This window comes from Centropristis striata, chromosome 11, assembly GCF_030273125.1.
Source record: "Centropristis striata isolate RG_2023a ecotype Rhode Island chromosome 11, C.striata_1.0, whole genome shotgun sequence".
Lineage (NCBI taxonomy): Eukaryota > Metazoa > Chordata > Actinopteri > Perciformes > Serranidae > Centropristis > Centropristis striata.
In genome coordinates this window covers 17,290,050-17,303,010 of record NC_081527.1, presented here as the reverse complement: position 1 = coordinate 17,303,010, position 12,961 = coordinate 17,290,050, and the positions used below count along the sequence as shown (strand labels likewise).

General features: G+C 40.1%; 1 protein-coding gene across 1 annotated transcript in view; it reads left to right on the top strand.

Annotated features, from left to right (window-relative positions):
• The first annotated feature begins 3,708 nt into the window (after window positions 1–3,708).
• Window positions 3,709–12,961, top strand: part of clcn2a (chloride channel, voltage-sensitive 2a) — a 44,111-nt gene continuing 34,858 nt past the window's right edge. The window contains exon 1 of the mRNA XM_059343809.1: window positions 3,709–4,081. Coding sequence (XP_059199792.1) covers window positions 4,031–4,081 — 51 coding nt within the window. The 5' untranslated portion in view covers window positions 3,709–4,030. The remainder of the gene's footprint in view (window positions 4,082–12,961) is intronic.

The window sequence follows — 12,961 nt, the reverse complement described above, 5'->3', positions numbered from 1 at the left end:
ATCTCCCCAAATTTAAGACATAAAGCTTTCCCTATAAGGACGAACAATTCATTTAGAATTTACATTCACAATTACACCAAACTAAACCAAACCTTCAATTCATTCAAATCAAAATAAATGCTGTAAACAATTTTGTTATGAAGTCTGGAAAAGGAATAGGTTCATTTCTGGGATTGCAGCTATTTAAATTCTACATTAAAAATCGTTTTAAAAAAATGATTTCAATTATCAAAATCAAGAGCAGGATCGGCAACATTGACAATTTGACCCCATGGCCTGGTACAGTCCTGAAAAATACTGCAGTTTATATTATACTTGACAATGTAGCCTGTCTTTTAAAAAAATGTAAATGACAGTTGTTGGAGCTTAAAACCAACAATCTCCAAAACAAAACTCCATTATCGATACCAATGGCATAGTCTTCTGTGCTAAACAAAATGTTTGAGTCAAAAAAAAATAAAGTTGTGACCTTAAAACCGAAAGCCTAATTGAATTATTGGTTAAGAGAACTGTGACATGGTTATCATTTTCTCATGTGGACGTTGAGCTCACTTGAAAAAACATTGATCTCTGCCTTCACAGTCATAGGCTTGGAGACATGTTGTTTTTCCTCTTGTAATTTGGTACCAAACATCCAAGCAGAGGTGGGTGGTCTATATTTCTAAAGAATCCTGTGGAGATGGAGAGATGTGGGTCAGTGTGCTGGTGCTCGGGGCTGCAGAGCACCCAGTTTCTCTCCTGTCGGGGCCACAGTACCCCAGCCTGTCAGCGGCTGCCAGCTCCCTGATAAAGTGAAGTCGGTGACACTCTTTTCCCTCTGTTATGAGGGAGGGAGATGATGTGAGGACAGGTTACAGGCGCAAGGTGCATGTGAACCTGAATTGCATGAATAATGAGATTTATGAATGATGTATTTGTGAGAGTGCTTTTGGTTGAAGTTCCTCCCATCACTCAATGGTCTCAGAGGCTCTGGTTCATTCTGGTGCCTGTGGTCCAGCGCTTTGAACTGGTTGCCTTGCCAACGGCCAATCAGCTGCAGTCTTGTGCAGGACTGTTTTATCTGTCAACCAGTCAGAGGCATTGACTCCCAGAGGAGTTTAGTCTTTTAACCTGTAACGGATCAGAGAGTTTGATATTCAAATGCACGCTGTGCTGGCCTGTGACCACTTAAACTGTTTAATGTGTTGCCATCCATTTAAAACTGGAATTCATTAGTGATCGCTGCTTTGGTGGTACAGCTTTAAAACAATGCTACGAGTGGGTATAGCACACATATCTGTTTGGCCCTGAGAAAGTTATGAATCCCTGAAAATATGAACATCATGAATTTTGCATTCAACTGAGGGCATGTTGGCCAAACAGAGAGTGTTTGGCTCCTGACAAAGCAGCAGTCAATCTTTTCAACAGTGGTTATCTCTCAAGTGCGAGTCTCGCTTGGCACCACATCTTTCATTGCAATAGATTTCACTGCCAGTGAGTAGAGCCTCCGAAAAGTACTTCAGTGAAAGCCCAGAGAGATGAGCTCACGGCATTGTTATACATGTGTCATCTGAGGAAAGGAAGTGATCTGAGAGTGTAACAAACCTTCATGTGTGAGCTTTCAGTGTTGAGGAATGTGAGCCTCAACAGTGACTGTGGCGGTGCCCATGAGCACGGCGCTTCTCTGTGAAATGCTCCCGATAGGGCTGTTGGTCAGCCAGTAGTAAAAGACTGTGGTTCTCCTGTGCAAAATACACTTGGATATGAGCCAATCCATAAACTCCAACATACTATTTCTTAATCAGGTGTTGTGCTTCTAGGAAATTTGTTTTGAAGCTCATTTGCATTGATTCGACAAGTCTCTGGACTCTATCAGAGGGATGAACACCATTCTTCCATATGATATTCCTTCATTTGTTGTTTGATGCTGATTTTATGGTGCTGTCTAAGGGCGCATGTATATGTGAGAAACTGACACAGAAAGCAGAGGAGAGGAAAGAAGCAGCGTGACAGCAAAACTGGACATTTTTTTCTGATTTAAGCTGTTTTTATGGCATCATGTTCGCTAAAATGTTGCTGACATTCTTATGTTAACCAACATGAATATGAATGGCTCTAATTCATATCATTTCTACTCTGATTGTGCCCTGTGGATGCTGGAAAATCACTTTAATTTGTTCGCCATCTGTACATCTGTATTCTGTGCGTGAGAAAGTAGATAGGCAGTTGAAGTCGACATTTTCTTCACTTTGGTATTGTTTTTCTTCATGTTATCCATCCCTCAATAACCACTTATATTGTCCCCAGAAAGCACTGAATACTTATTGTTTTCATTCTTTAAAAAGAACAAAAAAATGATAAGCTTTTATTGATACCAATGCCATTACCGATAATACTTATCTATCAGATTCTATATTGATTCCTTATTCCAGATTTATTTTCTCTGTTGGAAAAAGTAGGCCGACATAGCTGTTACTGTATTATCTCTGCATCTAAACATAGTATGAAATGAGGGAATATTTGTACAGCATTCATTTTCATTTAGGCTTTAGTGTTCATGTAAAAAAAAGATGCCCAGAAAACAGGAACCAAACCAGGAAAGTTGTGTCTCTCATAAGTTAAATGTTTAGTACATAGGATTCCTGGAATTCCTGGAAAGCACATTTTACAGGTTTTTCCATTTATGTTTCCATTGTAATTTCACAGACATTACAAATAACTGTCATTCTTTCTTTAAGCAACGAAAACACGCTTTGGACAGTTTCTTTCTTGACTTCTTCTTTGTTGCAAGTTCCGAGCAGCGTGGATGCAGGAGTTTGACGCATGAATTTGACTTGTTTTGCAATGCCCAACTGTCAGGAAAACATGCCAGCATTGATAAAAGGAATTTATAACTCGGAGGCGTACGATTCCGGTGGATAAAACAATTTGTTCTCAACTGGTACCAGTTCTTGATTCCCATCTCTAATCAACAAGAAAACTTTTAGAGAGGCTTTCCACCTCATTTTTACACATTAATTTCAGCTAAGCAGTAGCCTTTGAATATTATCTTGGTTATCTCAAGTTGTGCTCTGAAACTTTAAACCTTGAATAGATAAGCCTCTGGGAGGGTTTAATTAAATACATTGAATTGCAATTATGGAAATCTATGATCCTGTTTTTATGGTGGTCTCCTGCTGCTCTGACTTTGACCATTCTTTATTAAATTTGACTTTTGTGAGACGCCTATCTTTGCCTAACAAGTAAAAAAAAAAAAGAAAGAAAGAAATAATCGAATGAGATTTGAAACGATTATCTCAGAGCAAATTCAGAAATTATACAAAAATACTGGGCCCAATTCACTTGAGACTACTTATTCTGTTGTTCTGACTGTACGGTACAAAGATTAGGTAAAAGGGCATATGAAGTCACTAATGCGTGGTCAGGCACCATTCAATTTCTAAAGCAATAGATCTGTAAAGATCTCTTTATGACATTGACAGAGCCATATATCCTCCCAACACAAGCCTCACCCTTGTGAATTACTCATCACACTTGATCAAACCAGTGATGACTCAAAGCGGGAGCAAAGGACAGTTGAGAAATACCACGCAAGAATAAAAAAAAAAAAATCATACCCTACACATCATAATTTGTCCAAACAGTCTTTTATTACACCTGCACCTGCACACGCCTCCACACAAAAGCACAAAAACATCATCAGATCCAGTAACTCCAGAGAGAGACAGTAGCACAGAGAGTGGAGGAGGGAGGCGGTGTTTTGCAGTCAAACCGCACCAGCGCTGCTGCGAGGCGACAGCCGGCTATACTCTCATCTGGCGCACGCACGCACGCACGCGCACACACACTCGCTCTCTCACACACACATACATAAACATCGCAGTGGCGGCGGTGCTTTGCATCATGCAGGAGGACTCATGATAACCTGTTACACGCTGCACATGTGATGGCAGGCAGCCGCGCCGGGTCCTCCTCCGCAGATTAATTAGCGGGCGGACTTACGACTCCTTAGAGTCTCGGATTGTGTGTCTTTAATGAGGATATTGCGGCAATGGTGAAGGACAAGGCCGAAGACCGGACGCTTCAGTATCAGCAAACTTTGGTGAGTTATGGATGAGGTCATAAATGGGGTTTTCAGTCATGTCGGCCATGTAGGGGTGTCATGGATACTGGTTTGGCCGGAGGATGGAGACACAGCTGCCGGTTGCTCAACTGTGTCCTGTATGAGGACACGAGGAGAATGTGTGCAGCTTTTTATGGAATATTCCGATAAGAAAATCTGAATTAAATCGTCTTGATTTGCTGTTTTTTTTCTGCTCCCCCCTCCTTTCTGCTGTGCTGCTTCCCATTCATTTTACCTTGATCCACAGGTGTTGCATCACTCTCATCCTCAGCCTGGCCGCCTCCATAATTAATTCTTATCAATTTAGATTTCACCAAACCATGTCAGATTAATTTGTTCAGCTTGAAGAAATGCATGTTTGGCTATCTCTGATAACTTTATGTGTGGCCTAATCGGTCATTATTAAGATGTTAATATCCTTGAAATATAAGATTAGAGCCTCACTCTGTTTAGTGAGCTCCAATGTATTTTGCTCACGTCCTGTGTCTACCTTATCTCCTCTATTTCTCCTGCAGATCTTGTCCCTCGTCGTGCCCCCTCATGTATTCCCTTTGTCATCTTCCCCTCAGCCCTTCCTGTTTGTTAAAGCGGCCCATTCCACTTATGAACCAAAAGTGGAGTATTTCTGAATATTAATTGCCTCATGCACCAGTTTTCCTCACTCATGTCATTGCAGGATTGACAGTGATACCCTGGGGCACTCCAAGCAGGGATATCTATATTCAGATAAAGGGACAGACGGAAAATCTGGCAGTCAGGCAAACCAGTGGATTAAAGTGTCCTTCCATTCTGATTTGTGTGTCTGTGACTGCAGTTATCTCTTATCTTCCTTTCCTCCCTTCTCTTTGTGTACATGTATTCTCACAATCTGCCGGTCAGTCCGTCTTGGTGCAGCCGCGTTGGGGCCCAAAGAGGTGTTTTTTCTACTCTTTGTCGGTGTGAAGATCAATGCTGTGCTGCGTGTCTCAGTGCAAAGATCAATAGTAATGTAAAATGGCAGTCGGACTCTCTGAGGATTGGAACGTGCCGTCTGCCCCTTCCCTCTCCTTTGACCATATCACTCAAGATCAATGGCTCTATCATTCACTCCCTGCATACCAGTCCATTAAGCGTGCCTAAAATAGATTCAAGTGTGTTTCTGCACATGCAAGTGAATGTGCAGCTACTTTATAAGTGCAAAGTGGCAGCACTATTCATTAAATACTTTCCCTCTGGTAAAACAAGGCATCTGTGTTGTCCTCTTTGAATGACGTGCCGAGATAGATATTAACCACAAATTTAAATCAGATAAGTGAGGGCTCACAGAGTTTATTGCCCCTGTAGCTGCAGTCTAAAATTGGATTGTAATGTTGACAAAAGGATCCTCTGTGTTTTATTGTTTGCCATCAGCAAGATTCAGAGGATTTTCAGTCATGTGGTAGCTTGAATTTTTGGCAGCACGGAACCACTGGTGCTGTATAGGAGGACTGAGCAGATGACATGTAGAAGATAAAGAAAAAGGGAGATCTCTTTGATAACATTTCCATGAGGAAGCAGCACAGAAATGTCATCTCATTCACAGCTATTGTACGAACAGTCGCCATACCCCTCCAGCATTTATGCATTTCTGGCAATAATCTTTTTATAGAATCGGCAGGGGATTGACTAGTGTTTACCGAGACAATGGAACAAAAACAACTCTTTAATTTATGGCTTCTGTCGGTGCTTGAGTTTACAATCAATGAACATTGCTATGACAATCCATTAAGATAAAATGTAGTGGGTATCATAAACTTATCATATAAATGGGCTGAGTAATTGATATAATTACATTGCAAATGGCCATGATTACATTTCCCTTTGTCAAAAATGATCTCTAAAGAAAACAATTATTTGATATGTAAATGATATCCATTCATATATCATACACAGCAGCACTGATGCTGCATTTTCAGCCCCTGCAATGAACAGATTTTTGGAAAGCATTCCCACTAACCTCTCTGAACTCATTATCCAAAGGGAATAGTAAAACAGAGAATAAGCAGGCTATTTATAACCATTACGCTATTTAGTGCATAAAACAGTGTAGAAAGTCTTGATTTTTCTTTTAGGCAGCAAGCTGTTATTTTCTGTGTCCTGTGTGGCAATGCAGGAGAGGTCCTTTGAGCAGCGCCTGACAGTTGTAAAGCAACCAGGGTCTGGTGCATGGGTCAGTGGCTTCTACAACTGCTGTCAGGTGCAGTGCATGCTGGGACAGTCGGTGGTGGCTGTCTGCCTCCCCGGCGTCTTGTGGGAAGGAGGGATTGAGCAGGTAGAGTGGATAACACGCAGGTCAGAGACTGAAAAGACAAGAAAAGGGACAGACGGTGTTGTGGTGACTTGTTGTCAGAGTGTTGCATCCTTCCATCTGAACTATTTTCTTTTTTCAGAGGTGTAGGAGGTCTGGATGTGTCATCGGGTTCGCGTGTATGCATGTGTTTTATCTTTTACAGAAGCGTAGGCAAGTTTGCTCCATAGGTCTTGCACGTGCCGTGTGTGTGTGTGTGTGTGTGTGTGTGGGTGAGTATGCATGGCGTACCTGCCTACACATGCGTGCTTAAATGAGTGTGTGGTAAGTCTCTGTCAGAGCAGATGTTAGAGACGCATGTTCATGTCCTTTCAGCAGCGGGAGGCTTGAGGATTTGGCTGCTGCAGGGATCAAAGTCATGATCCACCTGAAGAGGAAATGCCACACACACACCTTCTCTACCTTCACCCCACCCCCCACTCCCCCGCCACAGGGCACTGCAGCACCGCGGAATCGATGCATAGCACACAAGCTGCCGGCCTTTCTGATTATATACATATGTGTGTTTGTTTCTGCGCAACCTGCTGCACCGACTATCAAGACACACCGCTGAGAAGATCTCACCCTTATGTATCTCTTTCCATATGTCTGTGGTTGATGAATAATTAAAGCAACACTGCCGCAATGAAGATTTATGTAAAAATGCGCATATAGTGGTGCAGATAAAAGCAGTACCTTTTGTCTCAATAAGACAGTTTTGCCAATTATGATTCCTCCAGGTACAAACAATTAGAATGGATACAATTGCCAACAAAGCATTAAGACTGCATATATAGTTGCACACTGTTAGTTTGCACTGTGCAGCATTGTCTCCTGAACAGCCGTGAGAAAGATCTCTGTCCACAAAACAGCGGACTGTGAGATCTGTTGCCTCCTTCGCTTCTCTCTTTTGTATTGTTTGGTGTAAAGTGTCACAGACCAGTTGGGTTGGTAAATATGAACATGCTGTTTGCAGTTTACTTCCACCGCTTTAGAGGATTTCTGTGTTTTGTAATTAAATAGTGCTACCGTACATTCATCGCCATTTGGTGCAGCTATGGCAATAAGCTTGATGTAGAAAACTATGAAGGTATTTTGAATAGTCATACACGTCTCTGTTGTATCTCAGCATCTCTCTCTCTCTTTCTGTCACTGTTACACACACACACACACACATAAAATCGCTGTCGCTTCAGGGGGGTCTGGTTCCTCATAGTCAGCATTCTGTCTGTTTCTCCCACACAGAAGCTGGCTTGAGTCCATTTCAGCTCCTGTCACTTCCGAATAGCGCTGTTACCTGCAACCACTGAACGGTCCACTGCAGAGACACCAGACAGAGAAAAATCTATCTCAATTCATTTGACTGTTAAAATAGATCCCATACAGAGTGTACTTGTGAACCCAAGAGCTAACTGCCAAGATACAATATACTTGCACACTGTTATAAAAACCCTCACAGGATGCAGACGCTGATAATGCCTTATAATAAACATTAGTTTAAAAACCAGAATGTATAAATATATGAATAGTTTTGTGAAGATAAAATTGTTGAAATTATGAAAGTATCATCAACAACATGCCCTTTTTAAGTAAGTTGTATATTAAATATTGTACTATTATTTACATTACATTTTAGTCATTACATTTAGTCATTTAGCAGACACTTTTATCCAAAGCGACTTACAGGGAGAGTAGAAGCAAACAATCAAGGTATAGTGCAATATGAGCTATTAGTGCTAGTTTCCTCCATTATAGGTTATGTTTCGTTTTGTTTGTTTGTCAGCAGGATTACAGAAAAACTACTGGCCCGATTTTCATGAAATTTGGGTCCAGCACGGGCCAAGGAAGAATCCATTAAATTTCATACGTGATCCAAATCATGGGGCAGATATAAGGAGAATTTTTTTACCTTTTAGTTAACATTGTTAGATAGGTCATTTGTGTAGCATTCATATGATGTGGAAGTAATCAAAAAAATGAGTTCCCAATCATATTTAATGGCTCAGTGGATCTCAGATTTTCTTAGCTTTTCCATTGTATCACAAACAGGGAAAAAAATATCAATGTGCCGTTTAAATGCTCTGAGCACTAAAAAACATCACATCTTCTTTGCAGTGTTTTACACATTACAACTTAAAGCTCGTCCTTGATCAAGTTATGCATAATCAAGGACGTCCCTTTGGGTCCTGTCGGAGGTAGGTTTTTTAACCTTAACCATGGCCTTTTTTTCTAACCTTGCAGAAGAAGTTTTAGTGCCTAAACCTAATGAAATAATTCGATTTTAAAACCTATTTAAGTCAACTACTGGTAATGTTTGGTAGGATATCATACTAAGGTTATTATAGTTAACGAAAACTAACGAAATAACGAAAACTAGAATTGAAAAAACAATTTCGTTAACTGAAATAAAAATAAAAACGAGAGTTTTTAAAAAAACGATAACTAACTGAAACTGTATTGTGTGGTTACAAAACTAACTAAAATTATAGTGAAAATGTCCTTAGTTTTCGTTTTTGTCAACTTTTTCATTCATAATTCAGTGTTTCTATTTGAACATGCAACACATGGTAAATATGCTTACTAAGACTGGGATGTTTACACTAGAACCAAAATACAAAACACCCAGAACTGTAAGAGTTAATAACCTTATTGGGGCTGAGATGATAAACCAAAGGAAATAAAGGAAACATTCATTATGACCTCTTTGAATCACGCACCAAACACGTAGCCCATTACAAAAAAACTAAAACTAACACTAAAACTGATAAAAACTAAACTAAAACTAAGCATTTTCAAAAAATAAAAACTAAACTAAAACTAGAAAACTCACTCTAAAAACTAACTAAAACTAACTGAATTTGAAAACAAAAATTCACAACGAAATTAAAACTAAAACTAATGAAAATCCAAAACTATTATAACCTTGTATCATACATAGTCCCCTCTGTTCATGAGAGTACACCCATAAAGTTGGAATAAATTATTTTTTACCTCTTTGCATGAAATGATTGTGACAATGTGATTTATTCTTGACAGATAAAGTCTATATCTTCTCAAAACTGTATTAATCAATTTCTTCCAAATGTATCACAATGAAAATTAAACCACAATGAACAGAGGATTGTGTCTGAAAACAAAATTATTCCAACTTTATGGGCGACCTAGTCCAATGGCCAAGATGGTGACGGCTGGAGTCACTAAACTGAGCTTCATTATGGCTCTTTAGAAGCCTATGTGGGACGTCATGGAGACTATGTGTATATTTTATACAGTTTATGATACCACCACAGGGGGAAAAAAAAAACTGCCATATTTTTTTATGGTGTGTGCACTGTTTCTTATCTTAAAACCATAGACAGACTTTCAGTGTGTTTATTTCCCTCCTCTGACTCTCAGTAATGGTCATTTTAAGCCTGTTGCAGACGTAATCTCTGTGGATGAGTGTTATGACATGCAAAACAACCAGTTTAACAACCCTTAAGTCTTTTTCTGAAAAGATGTCACTCTCTCAGCTTGATCCCTCAGTCTCTCTTGACATCACCCACCTCCCGACACTCCCCCATCCTTTGTGCTGCTCATACTAATATGATCAGAGTGTGTGTCGGTGTGTTTTCACTTGTCTGGGTGCACAGGGCCTGCTCGACAGCATCAAGGTTTTTCATGTTTATTCCACTGTCTGTGTGTATGTGTGTGCGTGAGTTCTGACTCATAGGTAACTATTCTAAAAGCAGTCTCCGCTATCTATATTAATGCAAATGTAGACTGCGGGATGAGTCAAATTTGTCACTTCCTCTTCTAATTCAATTTTCAATCGTGTCCCTGGAGGCTTCACGGCTCAGATTAGCCCGAGTGCTTTAGTCCTCCTGTTATTCCCCTGGTCTCATCAATACACACTCAGCATGCGTCTAAGTAATCACAGTGCGACAACAGTATGTAGGAGTTTAAGGGTCTGAACCATCCATCTTTCTCTCCGCAGTGATTGGTGCCTTCACTCACTCACACACACACACACATTACAAAAAAGAAGAGATTAAAATCATCTTATGAATATTTATTAATAAAAAGCAGCAAGGAGTTTTAGATGTTAAGCCTTCATCATTAGAGTGTCAAATATTTGTCCTTGCTGTCTCCTCACAATGAATAAATTATCCTGCGGTGCCTGGGGAATAGCTGAACAATAAAGAACTTTTCGTCTCATCTGTTGTGCTAGGCTTGCACATGGTCCGGCTGAGAAAGGTGGCAAAGTGAGTGATGTAGCAGTAAAGTGGGGGGTCTGACGCAGTGGAAAGTTTGTGAGCATGTGGCGCTCTCTTTGTTTTACTGGAAAGTTTTCACTCGGAAGGTGCGGTAATTGCACTTGTGTAGTAATTTATACTGTAAAGTGACAAGTAATGGTTGTAATGAAGGTGCGTCCCCTGTTGGTACGTAGAGGTGTCAGCCCACAGCCTATAGCACATCTGATAATGGATGTTTCAGGCGGATATCAATATAGAGTTCTAGAGGAATGAATCCTCCCGGTTCCCTCGTCACAAAGGGACAAGGGAAGGTTAACACAACCTTTAGAGATTTTCACATTTTGTTCGACAACATAAAACACATCAGGAAGTACCCCAGACACTTGTTCTTGAGACAAGCTGTTATGTGTCTGAATAACAAGTGGATAGACTACAGAGGTTGTATTTCCTGATGTTACAAAGTCTGCTGCCATGCAATTTACATTCAGTTTGATTCGTGATATGACACGATATGCCAATTTAACACAGTCAGCTCCATTTATATAAATTTACAAAAAGCAACTACATGATGATGATGATTGACAGTTTTATCAGAATTTCACACTTACCAAACATGAAGTTGTAATGGTGACACCTTTTTTAAATTACCTCAGACTTAGTTCGGCACACCACTATTTCAATATGGAAAATTCATGTTTAATAAGGGAAGACTGTGTTTATTGTGAAATAACTGAGATATAAAGGTTAAGGTCACACTCATCCTTATTTTAGTATTGTTAGTTATCTCTAAAAATGTAGATGCAATGTGGGGATTGTTTTTCGTGAGATAATTGAAGGTTTTTGCAGGTGCAACTGGCTGAATTCACACTATTTATGCATGTTATTGTTTCATCCCAGTAGAAATGTCATTGCCTCATATTCCAAGAATATCTGGACTGAACTAAAGCTGCACATCTGAGTGGAAAAGCTGCTGTAAAAAGAGTCTGAGGCTGCAATTTTTCACCAAATGCAAAGTCAGTATTTTCTTTCCACAGTTTTTTTTTGTGTCGTATAAGTTCATTTGAGTTCTTCTCATTTGTTTTCTAGGTGGAAACGATGATAATTATTGTTCATATAAAGAGATATTAATGGTATAGTTAAAATTTATTGAAGGTCAGTGTAAAACAGTACAAATAATCATCACCCAGTCCCAGGCATCCAGCTGACAACACATTGCATACATGCTGTACATCTAACTTTCAATTGATAACATTAACCAGAAAGCTTGTACATAAAAATAGCCAACAAAAATACATACATAAATAAAAAATAATAAAACATAATCCTAAAAAAACAAACATAGCAGTAAAGATAAAAGTTTTGAGTTACCCTTTTGACCAAGGCAGTTCGAGGGCCGGTTTGGAGCTGGTGCCTAATCCTGCGATTCGACAGACAACAAGACAAACGAAAACATTGTGACCGCAAATTGTAAAAACACAGACATTCACTAGGGACGTGACATCAAAGCAGTGGTGTTTGGATGCCAAGGCTCGCAAAGCAAGAAGCAACATTTGAAGAGAGATGATATAGTACACCATTATTGTTGTTATGCTTGAAGTTGGCGCTAGCGTTTTTAGAAAGGCGGAGGCATATACAGTGACTTAATAGGTTTCCACTGAGTATTTTTTGAATACTTTCTGGAAAGCGGCTGAGTATTTTGGCTACGCCCACTAGTTAGTTCCCCTCTGCCTCTGTTCCCATACAGGAAGTTTTGTAGCGGCTAACCAACGGAGTTAGAATGTGATGTAAATAGTTCTGCAACACTTATGTGATTATTCAGTGACAATTTTGACCATGACATCAGTGACACAACACAGACAATGGACCGCCGCAGCAAGTCGAGACATCTTTTTCTTTTGTCCATTGTCTTCTCTTCTTTGTTTTCTTTGTTTTCTTTGTTTTCTTGTTCTCGATTCTCGCATCTCAGTCTGCTCTGTTTATTTCTTTCAAAAATGGCGCTGTTATGTTGTGGTAGTTTCAAGTTCTTCTCACATCATATCCCGCCTCAACCGTATCCAATCAGCGTAGACTAGTTTGTAGCGGCTCAGTAGCGGCTGAGGAAGTACCTACCAGAGGCAGGTACTTCCTCAGCCGCTACCTGAGTCGCTAACCGGTGAAGTTGGACAGATCTTGGGATCTGGGATCCTCTCTCCCAAGCCACACCCATAGCGGCTCACTAGAGGGAAAAGTACCTAATAGAAACGCGCCTAATGATGTGACTCTCTAGCCTGTGGAAAAGCAAACAGATTCTGCCCAGCACCAGCACCAGAACTAGGTTTG